This window comes from Varroa destructor, unplaced genomic scaffold, assembly GCF_002443255.2.
Source record: "Varroa destructor unplaced genomic scaffold, Vdes_3.0 BEIS01000005.1, whole genome shotgun sequence".
Classification (NCBI taxonomy): Eukaryota; Metazoa; Arthropoda; class Arachnida; order Mesostigmata; family Varroidae; genus Varroa; species Varroa destructor.
Genome location: NW_019211458.1, coordinates 20,704,309 through 20,720,850, shown reverse-complemented (window position 1 = coordinate 20,720,850; position 16,542 = coordinate 20,704,309). Strand labels below are relative to the sequence as shown.

General features: G+C 39.6%; 2 protein-coding genes across 9 annotated transcripts in view; one reads left to right on the top strand and one right to left on the bottom strand.

Annotated features, from left to right (window-relative positions):
* Positions 1-16,542, top strand: part of ATP7 (copper-transporting ATPase 1) — a 43,333-nt gene that overhangs the window by 10,428 nt on the left and 16,363 nt on the right. For 7 of the 8 annotated variants that reach the window (XM_022809573.2, XM_086990714.1, XM_022809570.2 and 4 more), the window contains exon 13: positions 251-471. In XM_022809573.2, coding sequence (XP_022665308.1) covers positions 251-471 — 221 coding nt within the window. Of the gene's footprint in view, positions 1-250; positions 472-866; positions 3,458-16,542 lie in introns of those variants that run through there. The other variant, XM_022809576.2, reaches the window with a different exon arrangement.
* On the bottom strand, positions 2,916-5,169 carry LOC111252117 (tRNA (cytosine(72)-C(5))-methyltransferase NSUN6). The gene has a single exon (XM_022809578.2). It carries the CDS (start codon positions 5,082-5,084, stop codon positions 3,546-3,548), a length of 1,539 nt encoding a protein of 512 aa, XP_022665313.1. The 5' UTR covers positions 5,085-5,169; the 3' UTR covers positions 2,916-3,545.

The following is a 16,542-nucleotide window of genomic DNA, read 5'->3' as shown; positions in this document are numbered from 1 at the left end:
TCTAATGAAAATCACAAATAGATTTGCTGCGTTTTCTTAATTACGTATATTCCTGGTCCACGCGATTACTTACGTAGGACCAGTTAAATCCATGGATTGCGCAAGTTGACCAAGCGCAGAGTTCGCAAGAACACACATATTAACCCACCACAAGTCGTACAATAGTAGAGCAAATAAACGGAATCCCTTCGCGTTCATTAACCTCGCTTTCGTTCACATGAATTTCTAATATTTTTTATCGATTGAATAGGACAATTTATTGGACGTATTAACGGCTTTGGACTTATCTCGAACAACGGTACGACGAATCAAGCTCAATTTTGTGTTTGCCTGCCTCTACAATATGCTCGGCGTTCCAATGGCCGCAGGGCTCTTCATTCCATTCGGAATTGTTCTGAAACCCTGGATGGGGTCATTTGCCATGAGCGTCTCATCAGTTACTGTGGTTGGGTCTTCGCTCTTCCTAAAGCGGTAACATGGTTTTTGTCATTTCCTCAGTATGAAAAATTGTGAGAAAATATTAGCATGTTTATGCAGTAAAACTTCACTATACTAGCATAAAATTACTTCATACGAACTTAACTAGTACATTATTTTTTGACAGCTGAATATAGATACAATATGCCACGAGACCTGTAATACATCATAAAACATATACGTAGGACGTAAACTTAGATTCATTTTGTAAACAAGCCTATCTATTAAGATAACTTGCCATTGAAAATAACTTAGCTGAGTAATGTGCGCCAAGCATATGGTATTAATATAAATGGTTCTGAGTGATGTCTATTTTGTCACTATATTCCGAAGGTGCATGTGTGTCACTGTTTTCATTGTGTCCTTTTCGACATGATTCGGCCCCTTAGGTATCGTAAACCAAGTCACCCTGAGCTCGAATCGGCGCCATTTACGGCCGACTTCCGCAACTCGAAAAAGAGATTGCTACCTCGCCTAAACCTGTTTCCAGCCTTCTATGGATATGGAGGAAAGCCTACGTTGACAAAAATTCATTACAGCCCCGTGCCGCAAATCAATAACTAAATATTAGGCGTGCCAACACACAGCAAAGATCAACTTGTGACGCGAAGGGCTAAAACTGCTTTAGGAGAAAATGGTTGTTCTTCGTGGCGCCAACGACAAGCTAAATACCGTTCCTAATGAGCTCCAAAGGGCCGAACAATGACTATTTACTGAACCGGAAAGGAAACTAGCATTATCCTTGCGACGACTGAGAAGTCCTAAACCTGAGCTTTGAAAATTATCCTGTGTACAGCATAAATATGTTCTTTAAGATCTTTCAAAGCTCTTGTTATACGCGATTACATTTGATATTAGGTAACTGGGTAACATCAACTGAGCAGATCAAGTCACCACTGAACTGGATGAGGGTCAGTTCCGTTGCTTATTTTACTTTTCAAAGGAAAACATCAATAAAGCTTAGTCTTTACCGTGGTCATATTTACAGGTTCAAAACACTAAGTAACGCTGGCCAATAAAATTGGGAACCTGAGGGTACGGTTAGATTTTGGTAAAAAAAAAGAAGTTACTGCATTACAAGTTTAAACTCTGGATTTACACGTCACTATATCGAGCTAGTTTTGTTCGAGTTGTCGACTGGATACAAAAGGCTTTCTAATCTAATTGCGGAGAAGCCTAAAATTCGTTTCGAGAGACAAATATCTCTTTTCTTCACGAATGGATTAGGAACGCAACTACTAACTGAAAAACATTCGTTTGCTTACAAGATCGTCGGATAGGCATCTATGAGGGGTAGCAGGTCGGTTGTCGAATAGCGATATGTATTTAGTCCGTGTTCCGGTCGAGGAAGAACCAACAGACAGTGAAAATGACCCATACTTCAGCTGCTGTGAGGGATAACCAGAGCACAGACAAACACTATTGTGTGATTGATTCGATTGGAAAAACAATGCATATAATGATCATCGCGAAACAAGCATTTTCAAAAATACGTGTAACGCCTGACGAAGTTTCTTACCCTCTCTCTCTCTTTTTTTTGTCGGAAAAGGGAAGGGAGCTGTGCCAATAACAACTAAACATCGTAAATATAGCTATTAATTGTTGTATATATTATGTAGTACATATGTAGCAAACAAGACAGGCAAGAGTCATTTTTTTTTGTATATCTTGTATAATGGAATTTGTCGGCAGTAATCTTTAGAAGGTATTGCTGGCTGTCTGTGAAAACAGACTTCTTCTTTTTGTCTCGGTTCGCAAAAACGAGTGCAGTCTGTATCTAGATTGCAGTCTAGTTAGCACTGAATGTACTGATCCTGGACTTCAGGGAAGTTTTGAATATGTATATGTATCGGTTTTTTACTCTGACGGCAGGCACATAATCTCCCGGCGGTCGAAGTTGAGCAAACTATAACACTGCTTAATTAAGATGAAGGTTATTTTGCTAGCAGGTCTATGTTTGAATACACTACGGTCGCTTAAACTACGTAACCGGCATTAATTGGATTTGGTTTCACAAAGTGTATAGCTATAAACATTTACAACCCGTTACCAATTGATCTCTTGCAACAGGGCTAGACCGGAACTCACTCCGTTTATTGTTCCGAAGCCCAAAAAGGACGAGTCGTATCTTTGTCGTAACGCTGTCAAGCGAAACCGTTTTGGCAAGGCCACCTAACAAATACTTCCCCCTTTCTAAATAATAGCATAGTAATTCTAATAAAGGCAATGGTGATTTTGTAGTACCCAATATCATTTCAATAAACAGGGATATTCTAATGAGCACTTAATTATGGAGTATCAAGGAAATGTTAAGCAATTGAACGAACGTGACCCGCTTATAGAAATAAGCTAAATGTTATGGTCCAAAGAAGGTAAAGTCTATCTAGAAATAGATAGAATTCGAAAGATATCGAAGAGCTGCGACAAACCACTCACAGTTCATTGTTCTTAATTTTATTATTTATTCGTTATATAAGCAAACGGTGACTATAACTATAATGCAGTAACGGTGGCATTGTTCTATCCGTGACACACGCATCGTGTCTGATATTTCGCAAGTTTTTTTGCTATTAATTGGTGTAGCCATGTATTGACTATTCAAGTATCATAAGATTTGGTCGTTGGCTTACTTTTTAATTTGACTCTGATAAAAATGAGTTTTTTGAAAAGAATGTAAATTGGCGCGTACCCAAAATGTAGACCTAAACAATCAGAGCTACGACGGAAGAGCAGCTTAATTGTAAGCAATTTTAGCGATTCTAACTAAATACTGATTTGCAACTATTATACATCATCACACATGTGATAATAACGGTAGCGGACTAATCAGGTTAACGACGCCTTGTAAAATATATCCATTCATAGACTTTTCACGGGTTCGAACGTGTTCTCCTCTGTAATGTGTCAAACGTGTTTGTGATGTCCGATAATAAGTCTCTCGTTCAGATAATATACTGGTTCATTGTTAACTGTGAAACGACCTATGCTTTTTCTTTTATTAGTTAATAAACATATATATGCTACCTATTTATTTTTATATCAACAATAGTATACATTTAAATGCTATGCTATTTTCGTCGGAGCTTCGCTATGAAAAAGCCTATTGTGTCCCGGTCGAAATCTTCCCCGTCATGTCGTCCTTCGAAACTTTGCAATAGGCGACAATCTGCTTCAGACAGACCATCGACACTTCTTCCAAACCCTCCCAGATGCGGCTGCTGTTGAGCGAGTTCAAGAGGCAGATTTGTTAGGGCCCACGCTATCACATCTTCGTTCTCAGCGCAGTTGATGCTGCACGTTGAGTAAACGATTACGCCATCACTTTTAACGAGCTCACATGCCCTTGTTAGCAGTGCACGTTGTACGTTTGGATAGCTGAGCACCTCGTTTAGGCTCTGACGGTACTGAAGGCGAGGTCGTTGTCCGAGAGCACTGCACGGAGCATCGAGCATGATGCGGTCAAACTTTAAAGGCAACTGTTGAAGGTTAGCGTTCGTGTTGAAGGGCATAGTCGCGTCATGGACGAAACACTGCACAACGTTAAGATTCCAGAGCGCGCAATTCTCGATAGTTTTTTTCAGTCTAGCGCTGGCTTTATCCAGTGCAACGACGGTCCCTTGGTTCCGCATTAAGGTGGCGATATGGGCTGTTTTACCGCCCGGTGCGGAACACATGTCAAGAACCGTTTCTCCTGGCTGTGGGTCAAGCACTCGCGAACATACGATTGACGGAATATTTTGCAAAAACAGTATATCTCTGAGAACGTTATTTAATGGTGGACAGTTGTACGCCGGTTGTGTAACGTCAATAGCAGTACCATGAATAACTCCATTCTTGAAAATATCGTCACGGGAAACGCGCGCCATTCCGTTGCCGATAAAGACTTTTTCGCCCTGATAATGTCGTTTATCTCCTTTACAGCATTTGTTATCGACATCCACATAAACGGCAACCATATCCCCCTTTTGTAAATTACCAGGGGCGCCCATAACGCCAGGTACGAAGACGTTTGCCCCTCGAAGTACCGCCTCCCCACATTCTAGGGCGACGATCACCTGTCGTCCGCAGGGCTCCAACTGAGTTCGATTTTGGGACGACACCACCACTAACGTATCGTCAAGTTGAGGATGCTTCGTTACTGTGTACGCCATATGTTCTCTGCGCGAACACTTGTCGATATGTTCCTGTAAACGACCTTTCGCCTCACTTACCGATGTTGCAAGGGTGTTTACACGTAACGTTGTATACTGAGGTGGTGTACATAGCCAGTGTTTGAGAAGGCTGAATTCTTCGGAATCGCGTTGACGCTCGAGAAAAGAGTTGAGTTCGACCTGTTTACGAAAGGGATCACAACGCTTAAGGATGTCGTGCATCTTCATTGCTGGTAGAGATCGAATGTCGCCAACTGACCTGACAAAACGTAGCCCGGTTGAAAATCTCATTGGGGTTTGGCTTTCATGCAAATAACTTCTAAGAGTTTCTGTAAAAATTTGAATGCGTTCAAAGTTAAAAAATGCATAATGAATGTGCAAGTCCAACCACAAAGCACCAAGAGACAACACAACATTGTGTATCGAATAACGTTGGCTACCGCAGATGCAGAACATCAGCTGTTAATGTTATTGTTTTGGTTTCAAATATTTGGCGGGAAGATACGATACCAGACAGCTTGTGCCAGCAGCATTTCCCCAACGAGAAAATGTCGTCGTAGTTTCTTTATGTAGATTGGTATAAAAGAAAACAAACAATAGATTTGTCACCTCTAAACGAAGATGTTTAGCCTGTATACGTACACTGAGGAACTAGAAAGCAAGGAAGTGCATAGACACGTGTGCACGGCCATATTGGTTTATTACTGATTATATTTCACAGATATAATAGAAACTTAAAATGAATTACTAGTGCGAAAGGCCGCGCTGTCCTAATATCGAGCATAATGACAAAACTATGAAAACGGGCCTCACGTCGCAGCAGCCTACGAAAATATTATCAAAGATTCAGATTAATGTAAGTATTTCATTTAATAATAATACATATAAATAACCCTCTTATATCCTTAGTTTATGTTAGTTATATACTTTACATACTTTGAGTGGAACTATTTTAGAAAGATATAGTAAGGTATACGAGTATATTTAACTAACTTAGACCGCACTTTCGCCAACGAGTTAAATTCAATTGAAGTACACAATTCACTACCATGGTAACGAAAGATGCATCCGATCGAAACACGCTGCATTTTATCTTCCAGTATAACATAAATAGACAGCTGCTGTAAATGTATCGGTCATTCAATGTTTCGGCTAACAAAAATAACCAAAAAGCCATATGCATAAACTGTCAATGGATTAGTCAAAGTTCAAATCAAAGTCTATCTAACCAACTTTTCTCAGTTTCTCAAGTTTTTATTGTATAACTGAGTAACTTTTTCTCCTTGTTACGGTTCAAGCTCGCTTTCTGGACGAGTACCTGGAACCTCACAATTTTTCAGCTGTTCAATGCGCTACTCCTTCCGACCACGATGACGGGAAATTAATCGTATACGAACAGATGTTTCCGTACGCATCTTAAACACTTACGTTGCTCACTTAATCTCGCAGGATAGGAAATATGGACAGTTGAAAGTTTTAAATTTTAGACCCCGCGTGTTCTAACCGGTAGATTTCATGTTTTAATATCAAGCTACGCGACTTATCTATTAGTAATCCTTTTGCATTTCTGAAAGGCTGTGACCTGGATAGATACTTTGAGCTTTAGGTGCGATACAGTCGTCAAGCATTGCTTCAGATGTCTGGCCGCTTTAAGCATAGAACAAAGAGTGCTTGTGTTCGGTTTAGAATTTACCACTACCGATCAGTCGTATTCAAAGAAAATACTTGAAATTCGTTTCGTAATGCTCGTCTGCTTTGCCTCAATTAAGATAGCAGTCGCGGTTCGAGCCCAAACCACAGCTGCCCTTACTGGAGGCAACTGAAACAGCCAACCTAATCTCCATGTTTCGGGTTTTACATCCAGCATCCGCTAGGCATTCCATCAGACAGCTGGCTCCCAACACGAAACGAAGTCTGTCTACGCCTATCTTTGAATCCTAGATCTAGGAATTTCAAAGCCACTTATGGAGGGGGAAAGCATTTCGACTATCAATTTTTGTCCATCAAAACAACTGATGGAGACTGATATCACGAGGTCTATTTCGGGAAATATTATTTTGGAAAGTCTACGATTTGAGTGGTGCTGTTAGCATTTTCTTATGAGTCCAGCTTCGGCTTTCCCTGGATTTTATCGGAACTTGTTTGCGCCTTCTAATTTTGTGTCGTCATCGAGAAGAACTGGTAGGAAAAGCTACAGTGAAGGTTTCCTTTTTAGAAAAAGGTGTGCATGTCAATAATAGGTTTGTTTTGTGAGAAACCAGTTCTCTACGTGACCCTCTCCGAGCAATAGTATGATCCAATCAAAAGCAGTTGAAGTTATTTATCACTGCACTAATCGGTTATTTATACATTAATAGTCTCTATGACCCTCTTTCTCATTTCGAGTGTACATATACGACACCAACATCTCCGCTATTACACATTCACATGTACCTCAGCCGCTAAATGATTGAGTGGTTGTTAACGTGATCGAAACATGCACGTGTCCTAGCAGGCGGCATTAATAAACTCCGATATAACGGGCTTACTCCAGCCAAGGCTGTTTTAGCAAAGCATGCTTTGCTACTTGTTACTTTGTAAGCGTGTATGGTAAACTGTGGAAATGCTGTTCCCGTCGTCGAAGTTTCTGCACGCTGCCGATTTCCGTGCTGGATAAACAATAACCAGCGAGAAAGGGCAAAATAGATTAGTTATCTAAATGGCAAGTTTAAGAACGACAGATCAGTCGGTTCTATCTCACGTTTGCCCTTTCAGGCCCTGGTATAAAATCGACTGTTATAGCCTGCTCCGACATTTCTTCTCTTACGATTTCAGCTGGTCGGACGTTCGTCAACAGCCGAAAAATGCTTTCAAAGAAAATCTGTATTACCTCATCTTCAATAATTTTTTCCGATTTCCACCGCTGTTCCGGAGATTAGACGCATTGTTGGCTAAGTGGATTTCATGGAAAAGAATGTTAGAAATTGATCTCTTCTGTAGGGAGAAGGGACGTAGTTCTTACGAGGACCCGCTTTCGTATTGGATGTCAGGGGCTTTTCATCGCAGATTAAACCGAAAGGAACGTTTTAGATCTATTCAAGTTTATGCTGGTGTGTTAAGAAATCTAGTGACGATCTCGATCTACTTTTTTAGCGCACAAATTTACCAATGAATCTTGTAGGGACATGGGTTTTTTTGGGTGTATTTTCGGTTGTCTCGTTAACTTTACCTAGCATCTGACGAGAACAAGTCGAGAACACATTCGTAGCCATTGCTTTGTGCATTGGGCGGTTATCTCTGTTTTATCTCGGTTTTGCGTCTCTCAATAAAAACTAAGGTAAAATTAGATAAATATTTGCTGCTTGTTGTCGAGAAGCTGCCTTTTTTGAAAGAAGAATTGAACAAAAGAAGAAATATAAATTTTCAAAAAGTAATTCGCCTCATAACTTATTCTGTGTTCTTAAGCTTACTCAGCGCCAGCTAATGAGTACCAATAAAAGTAACTTGACAAAAAATAGGAATTATTCGCAGGAAAACGTCCTACTTAGTTCAAACAGCTGATGAGATCTGATTAAATGTTTGGTAATAGACTCGTTTTCCTCTTCCACCATTTCTCTGTATTTTGTACGTGGCTTATCAACTATTCGCAGATCTTTATTGACGCCGCCTTACTACCGCGATTAGCTTCTTATTCTGTGCTGCTCAATACACAGACAAGTACGTTTTCCCATTATAATTTGATCGTTCTCCTGCTCTGCTAAAATTTATTATCTTTTCGGCTCCTCGTAAAATTATATGAAATCGCAATTGAAATGTTTATATTTATTTCATGCATATATTCGAATGTTCGCAAAATCTTTATTTGTTTTCAAAGAGGAGAGTTTATAAAAAACGAATGAAATAAGCAGGTGCCAGTTGGTATGCTCAAAGTGTTACCTGGGCTTGTTCGATCCGCACAATGGTTGTTTTTGATATTTTGACACTTAGACTAGGCTAGTTCTCGTTGTTTCTTTTTTTATTTATTTTTTTTCTTCTTTTCGCAGTCTTCGTTTCGAGGTCGCCATTTCATTATCTGGCATGTCCCTTGAGTTTCGGCAAAAATCTTCTAAAACGTTTCTTTCTAAAGTTGGTCTCTTTTGAGTGCTTGCTTCCTTTAGATTAATATATATATATATACATATATACATTGGTAGATGTACATGTTCATACATACAGATATGACAAAGCAGAAGTGAACAGTGAAGCTATAGTAAATAGCTGATTTGGATTCACCACTGACACGCATCTTATCATGATCCTACAGAATATATTACCCGCATCGTTATCAATAATCGTTGCGGCTGCAACAAGACTTCTAGTTACATGACAGACTCGTTCTGTCGAATAATCTTATGATACCAAATGTATCAATGAGCCACGTAGTCACGAGTGGAGTTCTCGCCCTACGCAGGTATGCTAGTAGAAAGTTGGCCAAATTACAAAAAAACACTACATTTAAAACCTTATAGATTGATATCTTATGACAGCCTTAGTACGGACATGAGGTTTTCAAAGAAAGCTACCTACAGTGAGTCCTATTTTTAGATCGAACATTTTTTCCCATATTTTATTTATTTATGTAATACTTTAGCTAAACTAAACCTTTCAAGTTTAGTAAGCACAGCCGTTGCTGCTGGACCATTATTATGAGGCACTATTTAAGATAAACTATGGCAACAACAGTTCTACTTCCTTGATCGGCTCAGATCGTCGGTGACGCACGTTCACACCATGTCTTCCTATTAAATAAAATTCTGCGCGTGACAATTTACGGCAAAGTATTTCAAGTAGTATAAGAATATAGGGAGAGCCAACCCAGGAACGACGATGTCCATTTACTTCGGACCTTCTCGAAGCAGCAGCAGCATTTCCGATGTATACGGCATAAGTAGGCTGCTATGCCCTACCGCCGTCCGGATTTGACCTCACCTTGCCAACTGCGTCGTGATGAAACGCAATCGTGTACTTCTCGGTTACCAGAATCACAAATGTCATTGCCGATAACTCAACAGTAGTATAAAGATCACTTTTCGCTTTATTCTCTTTAATTGACACGAATCGCTTTCTATATAAATACGCGTCGACGATCTAGTAAACGTCTGTAGCAATTTCTATGGTTTTTTTTGATGTTTTAATCCAAAGTACTTACAAAATTATCTATCTGAAAGAAAAAAAGAAGAGTTAATCTTAAAAAGCAGACAACCCTTCCCAGACTGTGACACTGCTGACCTTTGTTCCCACCTTAAACTGAATGGATCTATGGGGCAATTGGAGACGAGTGGTGCCAACCACTGTGGCTGTTCTATTGAACATTCTCTGGTCCAAGCAAATTCTCCCACTAAGCCTACAGATGCATATAATACTAAATAATTTGTTCACGTCAAGCAATATTCAGACTAAAAAAATCAATAACTGGGCTTACAATACGCTATCCCAAACACCTGCACTCAAGGTGTTCGAATGTGCGCGTCTATTCGCGAGGTATAATCCTTTCATATATATATATATATATGTATATATATACGTATGCATAATGGTTTCCTTTGGGAAAAATAAGTATAGTGATTAATTTAGGCAAGGAGATGGAACGCACAAGAAGGGCAGTAAGTCTGGCTTTGTCGTCCTCGGCAGCCGCAGAACAGTTTACCAATAGAAACAGGATAATGATGTAAGTGGTGAGCACGATCTCGAGCTGCCTCGAACTCTCGTATTGTATTATCATGCAATTATACTCTCAAAGTAAATGCAGAGAGGACTTTTTTTCAAGAGAAGAAAGTAATAATGGCTTTTGCCGTCAAGCGCTTTGGGATTCGTCCTATTATACGACTGAAAGGTTGCGCAATGATAAGCGAACAAACAGGAAATTCCACAAAATAGGGTGTGTGAGTATCTTAAGTCAATATACCCTTTAAGTTTTTTTTTTTTTTTAAATAATATTAGCTCCATAACAAAACTTGCTGATAAATCATTATAGCAGCGTATAAACAATAACTTAAATAAACGTGTCGGGCAGCACCTTGCTTCACGTACATCAGATACTTATCGCAGGCGAGTGAACGGGCACACGAATTCAAACACGCATACTTCCTTGATCCTTGGAAATCCTTAACCTTGTTGTTCGATTTCCTCGGCATGAGTTTGGAATACTTGTAACTTCCGAAGCAAGAAAATCACCTAGTGCTTGTTGACCTCGAAAAGAGCTTCTGCTAAATTGCATACATAGAGGATAGCATCAGCCTATAGATCTCGATCATTCTAGAGCTTTTACTGCGTTTCGGAGCCCCGTAGAATCCTCGAGTGCTCGAAACTTTGACTCAACGTTACCTCGCCATCCAATGTTGAACCTGTATTCGAATTTACCTTGACGAACATGCAAGATCGCGGTGAAAATCGTTAAGGCTTTTATTAAGTTGGCCTCATAGTTATGTTGGTCCAAATAGGGATATATCCCATTGGCATATATGCCAAATAGGATGAGTCAGGCAGCCGTCAAAGTTCAGTTACTCATTTGCTGCAAAATACCCTATATTGCTCCTCTTTCTGTTCGTTGCAACTTAAGATGTTAAGTTATTTGTGTTACATCTTCTAGGGTTAGTGCTATGACGACCTTCTGTCAAGTATCGAAGTTGTGAAAGAGAGCAGATATCAAATTCTGTAGCTTGAATCTTTCATTAATTACCCACTGCAGTTTCATGGGTCACTGGTGTAGGTGTCCGGCCGATGTGAATGACTGTAGGCAAGATAAATGAGAACATAGAAAAATTTGTTTTCTATTTGTTAACGATTAACGACAAACGCCCGTTGCCACACATTAGTTCAATGATCGTAAAGCTACGGATCTCGTTGCGATACACGAAGCTGCCACTTCGCCCAGAAAATGTACCAAACAACCTTATCTTTCAAGTGTCATTATTCTAACTTAATTGCAACGCTTTGCTGCGATTATTTACCTCGAGTTGTACTTTGTCAACACAAGAGAGCTTGACAAGGGAATGCTTAAATTGGTTCACCCTATCGAATTGTTCGCTCTATTGTACAATCTGATAAAGTTGGTCTGGTTTGACTACCAAAATGGTAGTCTAGGGAACTTGAACTCGGTTTCTACCGAATGTGTCAGCCGTATATCGAAAAGGACACTGTATGAGATTTTGCTAAGGGCCCTTCCTAGTTTATATATATATATATATATGTGCCGCAAAGTCCTATTTTGAATAGTGTAGGTAATAATAAATAATAGAGCTTTGCAGCTTATAGGGAAATACCTGGTGAATCTAGTACTGTCGCACATACAGTACCCATACGTAAGTGTTCAAGCCGGCTGAATTCAAATACCAACTGTCGAACATCGAGACAATTGGCTCTGTAGGTTTTTTTCGGAGGGTTAGGAGCGTATGCAGGTCAGACTTCGGTGCCATAGTGTGGCATCCTCATCCAGCCTAAACCAGCTTTTGGTTAGGGAACTGATTCAACCAAATTTGTGTGCCTATTCTGGACAAAGTGTACACAGTTCAATACATTGTGTCCCGAACCGGATCAGAGTTAAGATTTATTGCCGCCGCATATAATTATCAATGATATCAACATACCGCCTTTCATATACCTAGTTCAACAATGGCATTACATGTTATCTTTCAGGCTGAAATTTAGGACGCATTGATGTCAGCATGACTGTTTCATCTGGCTGGTTACAACAGAGATGTCTAACTTGTGAACTTTTTCATAAACTGGACTATACCTGTATCAGGGAATAACTAACAAGGATCACTGAAATAGTTATATGCTCATTTGATAGAAATGCGTCGCGACGACATTGATCCGGTAACGATTCATGAATTATCAAGTTCAAATTAAACCGTATAGGTTTTGCATCAATACAATTTGTCGAATGGAAAAACTAAGAAATGGGACTGTATTTGTTACGTTCGAAGCAATTTTCTTTACCCGAACCCCCTGTAAAGAAGTCAATCTACTGAAATTACAGCTGATGTATGCTCAATCGTTTCGAGACAAACGTAAGAACGATCAGATGAGGAGCCGAAGTTTTCTTTGATTAATTAGTTGTACGTTATTGCCTGTGTTCTTGTTAATCACTAGCTCATCATCATCATCATCGACAATAGTAGGGGCAAATCGCTGTCCTCATATGAGATCTGAGTGAGCTTTACCATACCGACAAACGAAGTGCGTGCCTTTATGGCTGACAAAGATGATGTCATCATACTGTACCACCACACGTTCTAGATACGAACAATTTTGTAATAGGTCATTGCTTCCCGTACGCTTTTGGTGCTACCCATTTATAATCTGTTTATAGTGTTCAAAGGATGTCCAACAGCCTTTCTGCAAGAGGAGTCTTATCTTTCTTATTTCTAAAATGGAAATAATTTCTTTCACTACGAACAGATTCACTGCGGTTCACTGACGTTATCAAGTCTATTCATCGAAATTCCCTGTCCATGATGTAGTCAAACTGATAAGGGTGCTCACGCCATATTTGTTGTTAACTGTAGCAGCCGCAAGAACCAGGCCTAAATATCACTATTTGCTTGTGAATATCGTTGAAACTGTGACCACTCTTGTCTATCTGTGCGTTTACGATATCGAAATAATCTACCTGGATACGTATGAGCTGTAACAACTTCATTCAGTAACATCATTTTGATGGCAGTCATTTTACCTTCCTTGTTCCTTCTAGCAATAAAACAGATGCAATTTACCGAATTAGAATAGTACAAGTATGTACCTCGGCGTACGTATCTATCGGTGCCGCGTCGAAATTGTCCTGTGTATTAGAGCCAGCCTTTATTTGCTGATCTTTCCGTATACTGATAGGTATTATAGGATGTCTAGGTGAAAACGAAGACGTGCTGACATACACTGCCAGACTATTCTTTGTCGTTAAAAGAGCTTCATTTACCATCAGCAAATGAGAAAGACTGGTGGCTGAATGAACATTTTTATTTGACCCCATAACAGGTCATCTTTAATTATCTAATAATGCTTTTAACTATTGCTAGATTAGGTAGTCCTGCAACCTGTGGCTCTACTAGTTTGTCAAGGAGGTGGTTTGTCGACCGAGTCCTATGGAGGATACACTAACATTGAGTCGTATTAAAGATATATCTTCCTGAATTATACTGTCTGTTTTTTGTGTAAATACACAATTGGCTAAAAACTTGCCTTTTTAAGCAAGAAGGAGAGGGGGGAAAAGACCTAAAATTTGCCTTTTCGAAATACCTTTACGTCGAATACATAGTACAGGCTTAAACGATTTTTCTTTATGAGTTAACTGGTCAATTGCATAAATAATTCCATCTTGTTAGGCGTTATTCAACTTCACCGCGCGTTAAGCACAACTTACTTTGGCGTCGAGGGTAATGTTCACGGCATCCTCAAAAAAGCTACTGCATCACTGCCTTGTTGATTGAAAAAAGATCGTTAAGCGTTTTGTCATCTGAATGATACTTAAAATCTGGAATAAGTACGATATATCCGATCCGACAATGATTATCAGCACTGTTAAATCAGCAACGAAAACTATGATGTGTCTGGAAAGCAAATCTAAAGATCAAGGTATAAACATTTGTCTACAAAGAAACTGAAATTTAGGGGATCACTGTGCTTGAAAAGTATTTGTTCTTAAAATATCCACTTCGAAGCTACGGCCTGTTCGAAGATTTACGTCTACATGTTCTACTAGAAACATATGGAATAAATCAACAGGCGTTCCTAAGATCTTGACTCAAAAAGGCTTCTTTTTCTACTTTTTGGTCTCGAGTTCAGTTACGGATGACACGCATTTCATGACATTTAACAGCGCCTATATAGGTAAAGTTAGTTAGCTGGTAGTTTCAAGGCTGTAAATTCCGGCATTACTTTTTCCTCGTTCACACAGATTACGTAACATGAAAAAGATCGCCACAGATTTTACCTTTATACAGAGAGGACGCGATAAAGCTTACCTACGCAAGAGGGTCTTCGACGTTTACCTTTTAGCGGGTTATGGTGACAAATTCGGTAGCTTAAGCGGCTCGATTGTAGTATCTAAAGGTTTCTCTGTTGACGTTTGGCCATACGACAGATCGAATCAGGTTTTTACCATGTGGAGTTGAACAGCAATCGAAAATAGAGGTGGTCGCATTCTTTTTGCCAGTATTCGCCCCCGTCTACCTCGAGATATCGAGACCGTTACCCCAACATTGAAGCCCGATTTCCTAACAGATTCTACGAAGGCCCTTCTGCGGCTTAATTTTTGCCTCGAACTAATAAAATTTCCACGTATCGCCGGAGGACTTCTCTGACAGCATTTTTGCGAATATCTTACATATCAATCACCAACTGACACCAACAAAATTTCGAAAAGAAGTGGCGTTAAAATGCCAATATCTCGGTTACGGTCGATACATTTAATGGACTTACGGTCAGTTCTCTTGAAACCGCTTTACGGAAACGCTTATAGGTGTTTCAAAACGTATCGAATATTTGCGATGTCACCTAAATGCTATAAATTGTTGCAGTTGACTGGGACTGGAATTGGCCGGAGTTACTTAAAGTTAGGCCTAGTTTTATACCTGTAGCTTACGTCTTCAAGACCTTTGAGTGAAGCCTTTAATTATGGTGTGAACTGTTGCGTTGTCCATTGTTGAGCCGGTTAGCTGAAGGGACAAGTGGTCGGATTTAGAGCAGTAGATGGTTATATCTGCCGTTTTACAGAAGAAAAAAATTGAACTATCTAGTAGATTGATTCTTCAGATAAATGTGAGCATCTGTGTCAAAGTACCCGTCAAATCAAATCAAGCTATAATAGAGACCAACGCAGCTAGCAACTGTTGGATCGTTACGGAATAATTCCAAAATGCGATTCTCGCTGTAAAAATTATATTTTTTCAATCTGATTCTATATTATACTATTATCATTAACTAACTCAGATATACACCTGTCAGCGACATAAGTAAATGATGACGGAATATTTAAAAATTGTTCATCAGCAGTAGCTGCAGATGGTGAGTCCACCTGAGAAAGGTGCTGGACATTTTGGTTGCGTCTTGATTTTAAATAGAACTGGAACGGAGTTTGTTTAAAGCGAACAGGACCCTTTGTCAAACAGCCTCCACTGATACACTAGAACTTCACATTAGACTTCCATAAATGCATACACCCCTTACGTTTTTATAGCTAATGCTTCAATATTCTTATAGCAAATAAGTTAAGTTAACTTTCAAGGGAAACGAATTTGAAGATTCTGTTTTAAACCAGGCCTTAATCAGATTTCGGTTAGACACTGCTCTGGAAATTAGCATCTTGATATCTTAGAACACAGTATAAAGGAGGCAATATTTCTCCTTGACAATGCCGTTTCGACATCATCAATGAGTACTTCCCCTGAAGAGTATACTTCAGAGAGTGAGTCCCGTAAGTTAGCCTAACTTTGTATGCTGTCCAAATCATGGCGCAATAATAATCACGTAATACAACGGACGTAACAAACGGATAGAGAGATCTGCTAGATTCTCATGTGATAAAGCGTTTTTTTATTGTGAATGCCGATATCATAGGGGTGCTGTTCCTCGTCTCATTATCTTGCTAAAGTACGAAACCGGTCTTTGCCGCCATTGTTATTACAGGGCGACTCACGACTTCAAGCTTTTCAATACCACGGCATAACAGTATTGTGGTATAAGTTACAACTGTGTTATAGCGTCATGTGGTGTGGTTTTGGTCCAAGTATAATTGTTTAATCTGTTGAGGCTTCATATGCTTTATGTACCTCTTGCCATCGGTGGGTGCGCGTGTACACCTCTAGAAGAATACGCAGTGAGTTGTTTCTATCGGCGTTATTGAAGGACGCCCCGCGGTATAAACTTCTGATTTGGTTGTCAGAAAAAAAAATCAATG